Source organism: Leucoraja erinacea, chromosome 7, assembly GCF_028641065.1.
Source record: "Leucoraja erinacea ecotype New England chromosome 7, Leri_hhj_1, whole genome shotgun sequence".
Classification (NCBI taxonomy): Eukaryota; Metazoa; Chordata; class Chondrichthyes; order Rajiformes; family Rajidae; genus Leucoraja; species Leucoraja erinaceus.
In genome coordinates, this window is record NC_073383.1 from 9860858 (window position 1) to 9872702 (window position 11845).

At 38.6% G+C, this 11845-nt stretch overlaps 1 protein-coding gene across 7 annotated transcripts; it reads right to left on the reverse strand.

Moving 5' to 3' along the window:
* Nucleotides 1-1479: 1479 nt before the first annotated feature.
* mstnb (myostatin b) lies at nt 1480-10311 on the reverse strand. Of its 7 annotated transcripts, none has more exons than XM_055637765.1 (5): nt 10190-10311; nt 9631-9728; nt 7840-8273; nt 5977-6350; nt 1480-3089 (listed from the first exon to the last, which is right to left on the reverse strand). In XM_055637765.1, the coding sequence occupies exons 3-5, from the start codon at nt 8243-8245 to the stop codon at nt 2709-2711; spliced, it is 1161 nt and encodes a 386-aa protein (XP_055493740.1). In that variant the 5' UTR covers nt 8246-8273; nt 9631-9728; nt 10190-10311; the 3' UTR covers nt 1480-2708. The 7 variants fall into 7 exon arrangements, with proteins under 7 accessions (XP_055493740.1, XP_055493737.1, XP_055493736.1 ...); XM_055637762.1 differs by having other exon boundaries at nt 7840-8277; XM_055637761.1 differs by lacking the exon at nt 10190-10311 and adding an exon at nt 9855-9986.
* Between the last annotated feature and the right edge of the window lie 1534 nt (nt 10312-11845).

Consider the following 11845-nt stretch of genomic DNA (forward strand, 5'->3'; position numbering starts at 1 on the left):
TTCTATTTTTTGGTGAAAGATGTAGAAGGCAGTGGAACTACTTGATTAGGACAGAACCGATAGGTACCCAAAATGGAGATGTGCTGACAGGAGTGATATTTTCTTCCAAGTCTGAAAAACATTTCATAACTGTTTACTTCTAGACAACAGAAGATTTGCCATGTTGGTTTTCTAGGGTGTATACAACAAAATCTATGCATCTATATGGAATAGTAATCCTTAAAATGTGCAATGTGAGAACGTGCAATGTGAATGTGCATTACATTTTGGCACATTTTTTGTTCTTTCTGAAATTTTCCGTGAATATATGAAAACTTTATAATTTATTTGGTTAATAGAACTGGTAGATAAATTTGAAGATTTAAACTAATCCAACCGGAGTATATAATTGCTGATAACCCTTTGACCCACTCGCCATTTCAGTGATGTCAGTGGGTCAGTGGGTTATCTTTGGTGTCAAATCTTGTGTTACATGGAGAGAAGGCTGATGGAGTTGATACATGCATTTTGCTTCAGAGTGAGTTCCTTACTTACATTTAGGAATCACCAAAACTACGCAGAAAAACTATTGCATAGCTTAATCTTTAAAATGCGCATACATTTTTAAAATTTAACAGTTCCTTGTGGAACTGCCGGTTCTGGCCATCCCTATCCATCACCAGATCCTCTATCTTCAATATTTTTCAAAGTAATAAGGGAAACTGAATAATTATATTAGAGTGGGGGGGGGGGGGGGGGGGGGGGGGGGGGATATATTATTTGCTTTCCTATTGTTTGTTGGTATCGATGTTCAGAGGATTTAATTAAAGACAAAGCAATCCTGAAGGTTGGAAAACTCTATCTTCGAGTGCACATTGTATGGAAAGCAAACATTACGGACCGAATAATTTTGAAATTGTTTATTTATATTGTCTCGTGGTTTAAATGACCGATTCTGAAGGCTATAATCGCCATTGAATGCGGCTCTGGAAATACCGTAATCGGATATTATCTGACTTTCCCCATCCAACAGCATGAAGTGGGATTCCAATTGAAAGTAACATTAGTGTGTCACGTGATAATCTCTGGAATAAATTAACACTTGTTTCATTAATATTACACAATTTTTTCGTAAATCAGGACGTGGCTGTCAGCTTATTGCACCAGTGCACAAGAGATGTAATTTGATTCAAATCTTCGTTCTTCTTTCCAAAAATGTGTATAAAGTCAGTTTGCACATTGGGCAAATTATTCGGTTGTAAATCTACTAGGGGCATGGTAATGCATATTACATTTGATGGCTATTTTGCTGCAGACCGTACCGGCGGATTGCGAGGTGTCCAGGTAACTTAGTCAGATGTTCTACCAAAATTGAGGAGAAACAGCTGAACTGTTTCGAGCAGATGTTGAACAGCATCCTCGTTACTCATACAATTGTCCTTCAACGCAATATTTGGAAGTATGCTTTCAAACAAAATCAACATGTCTCGCAAAATAATAAGTTTTAAATTGTATATTTAATAAAATAATTGCTTTAATGTGAATGATACAATGACCCGAGCCGAATAATGTACAAAGTTGATTCTGTACAATATCTTATTCTTCATGAATCTCTATTCTGTCATCAACCGGTGCTTCTTGGACTTCAGGAAATGAGATCGCTGCGCCAGTGCGCCCATTCCAATTCCGTATGCTGCTCAGAATCCGCACAAGTTATCAGTCCCTTTCCTATACTGTTTTCCCTGGTGTGGTTTCTGTCGTGCATTGTATTTGAGATACAGCAATAGCAAGCACATTTATTCATTGAGTACGTAACACATGTTGCTCTTCATTGACACGTTATAGCATACCAACCGTGGAAAAAAATGAAAGGAAAAAAAAAAGAACATTTACAAAATGAATGTCATGAACACATTATTCAACGAACAAGCAATCATATCAAATTCAGTTTTTACAACTTTGTAGCAACCAATTCAGTTCTCTCTATTGGCATGCCATAGTGCAAACCGTAACGTTGCCAAGGCGGAATACAAACAGGGTCTTAACACTTAACAGACTTGTGGTTTTCCTGTATCTTTTTGCCTTAAACATTGTCCACAGACATAGTGCTTCCGTTAGCTTCGAAAGACAGTCCATCTTTCCCGTAATGCCAATGCATAAAATTCAAGTTTAGAGTAGTTCAGACGACTTGATAATGTAAATGCTCTGTTTATCCGAACCAAGAGTTAAATATTGAAGTCGAACGTTATTATCTGTTGCAATAAACACGAATACAGTTTATATATTGGCTGATGATCAGGTAACCCTCTGGGGAGTGGTGTGTCAAGTCTATATCAAAAATCTTCTGAACTCGTTTGTTTTAAACACATGCAATGACATTTTTTTCTATACACTGGAAACGCCTTCTACCTTTAATTAAGCCGTCAAATTTGGAAGTGAAATTGTTCGCGCATATTCAGATTTAAATTGTTTTCTGTGGGATGTTGTGTCCTTGCTAAAAATGTATACTCGTCCCTCTGTTTTGAAATGGAATAGTGTACCGGGCCGTTGAATTCATTTTGGGCACGTCGGAATCTCGCTGTTCTTGTTCGGCCCATGTTATTCATACACAAATACAATCTCTTCTTTGCCTATTGCACAGTTCTGGGTGATGCAGACAATCGTTGGCACGACCGTATATCGCACGTCGAGTCGTAAGGACGCAAACTCCTGTCTTTTTTTGGTCGTTCTCAGGAACAGCCACAGCGATCGACTACCATCGCTGGGATTTTTCCGTAGATGATTTGTTCTCTTCCGTTAAAGTATAACATGTTTATAGGTGACATCTTCGTCGGGGTGCAGCAGGGTCCCGCCGAACCCCTCGGGTTGGCCTGCTGTACAAGGTGGGTGTGGGGGAACTTTTGCAGAAACATGTACTCGCATTGTCCTGAGCAGTAATTGGCTTTGTATCTCTTGGGCGCGATAATCCAGTCCCAACCGAAAGCCTCAAAGTCTACGGTGAGCGGATAACGACAGCAGCGCGATTCAGTTGAGTGCTCATCACAGTCAAGCCCAAGATTCCTTCTGGATCGCTTCGATGTTTCTGTCACCTTTACTTCGAGAAACGGTTGCTGTTGAAAACGAAAGGGAAACGCTGTTAAAGGAAACTCCAAATCTTGAACGCTTTAAGAAAATTTAGAATTGCATTTGATATTTCCCTCGTAGTTTAGCGGTTTTCATTACAGCATAAAATCTAGCATGGACACGGACAGACTCCGACAAAAGGGCGGCTGAACAATTAGAAAATAACGAGCAGAAGTTAAACGCAGTTACACGAGTTCCCATGAAATGTTACAGCTGTTCAGTAATACGTTTCTTCGCGCATTGAAAGATGTTAATGCCCGCTAAGACCTTTTTCTGCGTACAAGATGAACGACATGTAAATCATGTTTGAGATTTCTTATTAACTCTTCATTATTGTTTTTATTTGATTTCCAAATTTTCCTTTTGCACCTGGCAAAATCTTTATGTTTCAATTGATTTGAAAATTAATGCTATCTAATCTCAACCTCCCATTTTAAAATCGTAATAGCATTTAGATTTAACAGAATAGCATTTGACTTCAAATGGATAAACTGATACAATTAATCTATTTTTCGAAAATTCTGTAGGAATGCAAACTGACTGAAAAGGACACGTGGGAGGAAGGATTCTCCTTTTGTGTGCAAACCTCTGGTCGCAAGGTACACGGGGCATCCTCAGAAATATGTTGGACTTAGAATAGTGAAAGATAGAAAGCAAAAGTTTTTCTTAACTGCACACTATTGGAGAGAGGGCAATCTATTTCCATTAAAAATGGAGTCCCCCTTTCCTTTTTAGAGTCTTTAAAAAATATATGGGTCAAAAGAAGGGCAAACAGGACCAGCTTAGATAGACCATCTTGGTCTGCACCTAGAAGTTGGGCCGAAGGGTCGTTTTCCGTGCTGCATGACTTGAATTCTCCAGAAGTTGAATTCTGAAACGCCCATTCTATATTTCATTCAATATAGTTCAATGTGTATATACTGGACATATTCATTTCATAAACGGGATGAGAATTAGAACAATAGTGCGTGAGATCCATCGTTCATCTAACGCCCTCACGATCAATACACCGGGAACAAACTGATATGAAAAAAGAGCATTGTTTAAAACGTGGTGTAGACTGCAGTTTTGAAAGTCATATTATTAACAATGTTGTAAATATACAGGTATAGTAGGAACTTAAACATGCCCTTGGCCCTCTGATGTAGGGGCGGGAGACAATTCTGAATGGGGTTCTTGCAGAAGAGGGGCAACCTGTATATTTCCATTGATCTTCACCTTAAAAATCTGAATTTAGTTTATATCGCGATCCATGGGCCGCGAAGAGTCGTTTATTCAGTAAGGGAGTTGTTTTTAAATTAAATTGAGCGCCCTCACTTGGACAATTTCCTGTTTAGATAATAAATGGTTCCTGGTTCCTGGAGTGTCGTAGTTTGTGATGTCATTGGCAACCCTTCTTGTGAAACCTATGCAGTGCGACTACCCGTCGAGGGCGACGCGAAAGATCATGTAGGGATACAAATTGGAGACATTTAGGTTTTTATCTTTGAGTATTAATGTGGCATTTAGTAACTTTTAAAAGTTAGTTATATGGGCATGGGAGGCCAACCCTAGATTAAATGCCGAAACAAGAAACACGAAACATTTCAAATTTGTCATTTAGGGATATTTTTACAACGAATTCAACGTAAAGCTTTTAAAATTCTTGCTCCCTGAAAATTCACAATCAAACCCACATTGCTCTTTTAAATATCTGTTTTAATTTGATTTCCTCTCGCGCGTGCTTTGTTGCCAAACAGTTAAGTGCTGAAAGCAAGCTTCTGTGTTTTTGCAGTGAAGCAGCTTGGACCTGCTCTAAATTAGGTTTGCCAAGTGCAGTTGGAAGTTTGGAAACTCTATAGCTCACATTGTTTATGTAATATTATCGCTAGCAAACAGCTCTTTCATAACAAATCGGAATCATTTCTAAAAAATCAACGTATCAACCCCCCATATCAGTGGCAATCTGAAGATACTGTCTTGCTGCAATGTGGATGAATAAAAAATTATACTGCTGAAGTCTTCAACATAATGTCACAATTTACCTGTTTTAAGCATAGTTCGGCAAATATATTCAAAAGGACTGAGTTTATGTTTTTCACCCTGCCAGATACACTGTCATACTTGTGTTATGTCCTGAACGTGTTACTTTCGATGGTTGCAAGAGTATCTTTTTCTTGGGGGCGGGGTACTTCTTCACAAACCAGGAAGGCTTTCAACACAGTTCAACTACTTTTAATTGCCCAAGATTTCATAAGATTGAGAATGTCAGGAAGCGCTGGGAAGTTGTTAAATTAGCTAATGCATATAACTTTGCCATTTACTGTCGATAAAAGGGGTATGAAAGTAAAACGTTAGTTTCAGATTATATTGGACAAAGTTTGAAATTAAATATAAAATATTGCCTTGCATTTTATGATTGTGATTAGTAGAGTTTTGTCATGGCCGTTTCCCCATGTCTATTATTTAGAAAGATTACATCAAATCAACCTGCCAAACATGAGTTTATTGAATGATCTAACAATATTCCATTGTTTTATGTGATTTTATGAAGCTATGCTTAAAACCAAAAGCACAAATTTGACGATTTTTCAAATTTATCGCGAAATTTGTAAAAGTGAATTTGTGGGCAAAAGCTAACCATTCGCTTGTACGCTAACGGTCCACGGATATGTCTATAGATATATGTTTAATACTATCCAATAACCGGGCAATACCTGGCAGCTTAAGCCAAAGAACTTTAAAAAAAGTTTCCACGGCTTTCGATTTGTGTAGCTTCATTCCACTTTTAATTATATGGGCCAATAAACGTTTGGCAAATAAAGTGCCTTCATTAACTGATATTGGAAGAGTTAGAGTATACTATATGTATTGTTCAAATAAAATGCCGCTTACCAATCCTTCCTCTCCCACGCCCGGGGAGGTGATAGCCAAGTCGAGTCCGTTGATATCAGACGCGTTGATTTGGATTCCCCAGTTTGATTCGGGTTGTTTAAGCCAGTTCTGTAGTACGCGCTTGAAGTCTATACTTTGCCAATGACCAGTGCCAGAGTTAATGTCGAATTTTAAAGAGCGAATTGGGGTGTGATTCGTCCATTCCTGTCCCACTGGCTTTAGTCGTAGAATCTGCATAAATACCGTTGTAGTTTGTCTCACTGGCCGCAGGTATATCCAGAGATGGGCTTTGACTACTTTATTGAACTGCATTTTAGGGCTGATCTTGAAGGAACAACATTTCGGTTTGTCATCGACTTGGACACTAGGTTCAGCTTTAAAAAAGTTTAAATAACGCACGTGAATGATGTTATTTAACCCTTTCTTCAAGAATTGTATCTTGTAAATTCAACGATACATAGTAAATTGCACAGATTAAACAAACAATATATTATTTTGCCGTCATTACTTTAAGAGTAACGATGGAATAAAAGTTACATGTATACATTTATAACAGTACTTCAGGTTTAGGGAAACACAGTCTCTGGAAACAAGGTATTTGGTAAGATGTTAACTTTAAAAAATAGAATCAATGCATCGGTGAAATTTAAAAAATAACTTGTTTGTGCAGAAATGGTTATTTGCAGCTGAACTCTATGGGAAAACTGGCAAGATGAACACTTTCACTTCAGCATGGTCAGCATTACTTGGGAGAAGATTTGTGTCTCCCGTTGACTATTCTTTCTTTAATGCAAACGGTTTGAGAGAGTTCCACCATAAATTGGTCTCAATCTTATCTCTCTGACTGCATATCAATCCTCCATTTTTTTGCAGATGTAGCATTTAGTATCCAACACCGGCTGACGGAGCGGTCGGGCAGCTGCAGTTACCCGTCACATGCTTTGCAGTTAAAATGACCCTAATGACACGCTGAGGTCATGACACCATTTGCTAGTAGCTATTAAGTTATTCCTCGACAATGAACACTAATATGCCTGTGGGACAATAGAATCTTTCTTCCCAACTCTCTCGGCATGAGGAAAACCGGCTCACTACATTGAGAAGCATCAAATGTTGTTTGACAAACAGTGGCGGAAAGCCGAAAAGCTTTAAGTTAGAATACAAATTGTTCAAATACGTAATTAAAGTTCTTTCTGAAAACTCGCATAATCCTCATTAGTTACATTCATTTGTTTCACAGCAATAGCTGCTGGGTTCGTTTGCAAGGGCTAAACTCGGCTAAGGTTCATAGGGTCACCTAGAGTGAATGATAATTTCTCCACAACTAAAATATAATTTGATGGAACAAATTTAGTTTTACATTGATAGCTCATAAAGATGGTGCTTTTATAGTCCCAGGTTATAAACATGGTTGCCTAAGTTTCAGGTGTACAGGAAATATAAACTGTTGCTAGTTAAGATGTCCTTGCTCAACTCCAATAGAGCGTGTTTGTGAATTCTTCTGAACTGTGGACAAATAAAGATTCTTTTTTCCCTAAAGTTTACACTTCTCGTTAAGTGAGTTACGACCTTAGTATGTTGGTGCGTATTGTAAAGGAAAGGGAAGCCTTTTGAAACAGAATAGATGAAAAGATCACAATGAGGTCGCGATTTCCATGGCTAATAAAATCTTTGTCGAGCCGTTTGCTTTAAGTGCAACCCACATAATAACCTACAACCAGTGATATTAGTCTATCAATTGAAAGAAAAAGGTGTAAACATTATGGCAGCACACAAATCGAAATGTTGCATTACATCAGTCGTTATATGCAGAAAAATAGTTTACTGCTGAAACGTTACTTATAATTATACAGGCCTACTTACGTTCCGTGGCCATGGTGATGAGGGTTTCGGTGGTAGCGTGATAATCATCCTCTTCTAATAAGGCATCATTATTGTCATCCCCTTGGATATCATATTGATCAAGAAGTCGTTGCAAAGGAGGAGCTTTCGGTAAAAGTTGGTTCACTGTATCCCGGCTAATGTTGGGTGCTTCTTTGAGGCGCAGTTTGCTCAGAATTTGCGATTTGATAGACTCCAGTCTCAGTGCTTTATTCTCCTTCCTCCACCTACAAGCTGAACACTCGGACACGTTATAGTCACTATCTGGCCCTTTTTCGTGCGATTCCGTTTTAATATCTGTCAGATTCGCGTGCGCGCCATCTCTGCCACCCACTCGGGCAAGTGCACCAAAGAGAGCCAGGTAAATGAGCACTTGTGATGCTTGCATGTTCCCAAGTCTTTTGCTGGGTCCTCTTCTGCCTCCAGTTAAAAAAAGTGTGTTAGAGGCTGGTGGGCTGGGATATGGCCAAGCGCACTGGTAAATCTCATATATTCCAACACGGCTTTTTATACTACAAGTTTGGCCACACTATTGTGTCGTAAAAATCAACGATTGGCTGCTGTGCCAACAAAGAATCTAGCTGTCAGAACTGAGACCTTTCTCTGTCACTCACAGCCAACGCAGCGTCATTATTTTCAACTTCGCTCGTGTGTTTATATCGCCTGTTTATTCCAATGAACGATAGCCGAAACAATTCACACAAAGCATGGTGCGCCGATCACTTTTTCTCGCATTCAGCAAGTTGTTAGGACTCAGAACGCCAGATCTCACGATTCCCCGCTGCTAGGCGTAATATGTAGCAGTTTTTGTTACCAATTTTATACAGCTTTCGCTCCACGTCTATCCCAATTGTGACCGATTCGCTCTCATGCACGCACTCTCACTCTCTCTCCCTCTCTCTCCCTACAGTAAATATGAGATGGTTCAGGCTACTGAAAGTTTAGTGGACGATTGCGATAAATGGGCATTAGTTCGAGCATCCCCTATTTTGTGCCACCATCTTTCACTTCGGTTTATTAAAATAGGAATTAAAACGCACGAGGGTGGAACGAGGACAACTATTTCTTAGTGTGCATTTTTCAAACAAACTTTGACCGGGTATAATAGCTTGGCGCGCTTTAATGCAATTGACTTGGAGACATTAGAACTGCATTAGAACTAAAGGAAAGACAGAGTTAGTTTTATTCAACGCTTGCACTTCCTTAGAAAAGTAGTTGTTAATTGCAGCATTTGTTAACTAGGACATTTTAAAAAATCAAACTCAATATGTGACATCTAAAACACTACACATGCTATTATGTGCATTATGGCGGAACAACGGTCCTAAGATATTAAACTCGAATCCCTGCAATCAATTTATGTCTAATTGGATCTTGAAATATCATAAGATTTTTTTTTCTTTTATCTGAAATGTAGACGACAGACAACTAATGTTCACGCACATTTACCCCACGGAGAAGCGATGAGTGTGGAAATGATAATATGTCAAAATATACTCCACGCAACTCCCCATCTGGTAACAAACCTATACCTTTAAAGTTCGAACCCTCCACTAAACACTCCGATGATTACAGAATGTGGAATCACATACCTAGTCAAATAGCCTGAAAAGCTCTTCCCTTTCATTCACAGTCAATTGCTTTTTTCTTGTCAATTTCTTAGATTATACTAAAAGCAACTCCAAAGAATGCATGCTACGAAAGGAGAAACGTTTCGTAATTCACTTAAAAGGACGTGCCACATTAAAAAAAATATGCAAGATAGTTAAATACCATTTAAAAAGGCCGATTACTTGCAGGAGAGCTTGTGTGCGCTTTCGTGGTTTCAAACGCCGTGTCCACTTCCGCACGTAATTGCAATTAGCCTGAAACTGGAATATGTAAGAAACAACGTTATTAATGTAACTCAATTTGTTGGCACTGCGCCGCCCGCCACATTTGTTAAGTAAATCCGAAAAGAGTGGGTTGGATATAAGACGAGCACAGGCGTACATTACATTTTAACACAGAAATGAGAGGAAGGACGATTCGAAGAAGACACCACACAATTATTGCCGGTTATTTCACCCGAGGCTTCTCTTTTCCGCTGGAAAAATACCACGTGCTCCGGTGTAAGAATGGATGATGGGGTTACGCTCTGGGCATCTCACCGAACGCTTACTATAAATATTACCCTATATGCTATTTTGAACATATGCCAATAAGCAACAAAAGTTATTCCCATAAATATTCCCTTTTAAAATTATTTTGCTTCAGGATAAATATTATAGCAATATTTCGTAAGGTGGGGAGCAATTTAATTCTGATTTGGAATATATAAACTGCGTTTGACCTTAGACGTAGTTGAAAGGGAAGGGCATTTCCCAGTGCGTAAGTCATAATTATTCAAAGTTCTGCAATTTAATGTCCAGCAGAATATGTGATTTAATTGTTCCATCAAATTCTGGAGGAACTCCGTTCTGCTACTGCGGTGCTGCCTGCTATTCGCTGCATACTGGTAGGCTAGAAAAACAGATTTCACAAATTGAAACTTAATGCGTCGTATGGAATTATAGATGGGAGTCCGTGATAGGATCACGGCTAATACGTCCATCTACTGGCAATTGGGAGAACTACATCATTTATTTAAACGTAACCAATATCTGTCGAATTTATTGAGCGAGCTGGATTGAATGCGAATCAATACGAAAAGCAATCGCAAACATCATTTTGCAGCCAGAATCTGCCTGAAAGATGGGGGACATTCCCAACTCTCACATGTCAATTGAAAGAAGCAAAATCAAAACATTGGAACATTCCCCCTGGTCATCCATTGAGATAACTAAATTAAAACATTCCAATGATTACATTTTAGAAAGCTGTAAAGTTAGGATATAGAGGCAAATTGCCAGTGAAATAATAGTGAAATAATTATTTAAATCAAGTTTTGATAGACATTTCGCTGCCAGCAACATAACATTTTGTTAATTAAGAATTTCATGGTGGGTCAGCGATGGTTTAAAGGCATGGGTGGATGGACTAGAATTAAGCGCGCCGTTTATCACGACGTTGGCTTTGCAAACACTTGGGCAAATTCACGTTGGTGTGATGCACCAGTTAAAAAGGTCCATTGTTCAATATTGATTGTATTTGGCTCCTATGCAGTACCATAGATATTTACGAGTTTGGTGCACATACAATCGACAGATTGCTTTGCAGCCACCGTTTATCCGTGATACACAGAAAATAATGATATAATCCGCTTAGAGTGACTCTTTGGTAAAGACAGGATCAAAATAGCTATTTGGGAGAATGTATTCTCAATAAAGAAAATACTCGTGCTTTATAAATGTTGATGTATTCTACATTTCAACTCGTTTTCATTCTACCACTGGCTATCCACATCAAAGTTACACTAAGTAAAACACTTCGGACAATTTGAACACAGCGATTCATGATGATTTGGAATGGCGTTTACATATAATTAGTTATCATCATTATTATTATTGACCGTGTCATTTAAAAGTTCGGGGCCCTTTTCAAAAAGCATATTTGACGATTCACGAGCTTGAAATATTAATTTCTAATATTAATGAAATCAAGCAATATATAAGAAATAATGTTTTAGTGTATGGATTTTATTACAAATGCATAAAATAGTATGAGGAAGTTTCTGTCATTGATTTTTTAGAGACACCCATATTTCTACAAATACTCCTTTGCCGCCTGATCAGAACATTAACCCGAATTGGGAGCAAGAGAACAGCCTGTGCTTTGAGTGGCATCAATCCTCGCCGGTATAATAAACTAACAATTGTAGTGTGTAAGAAGGATCTGCAGATGGTGGTTTACACCGAAGATAGACACAAAATGCTGGAGTAACTCAGTGGAACAGGCAGCATCTCTGAACAGAAGGTTTCGGGTCGAGACCCTTCCCCAGTCTGAATCTTCAGAGATGCTACCTGTCCCGCTGAGTTACTCCAGTATGTTGTGTCTATTTAACAATTGT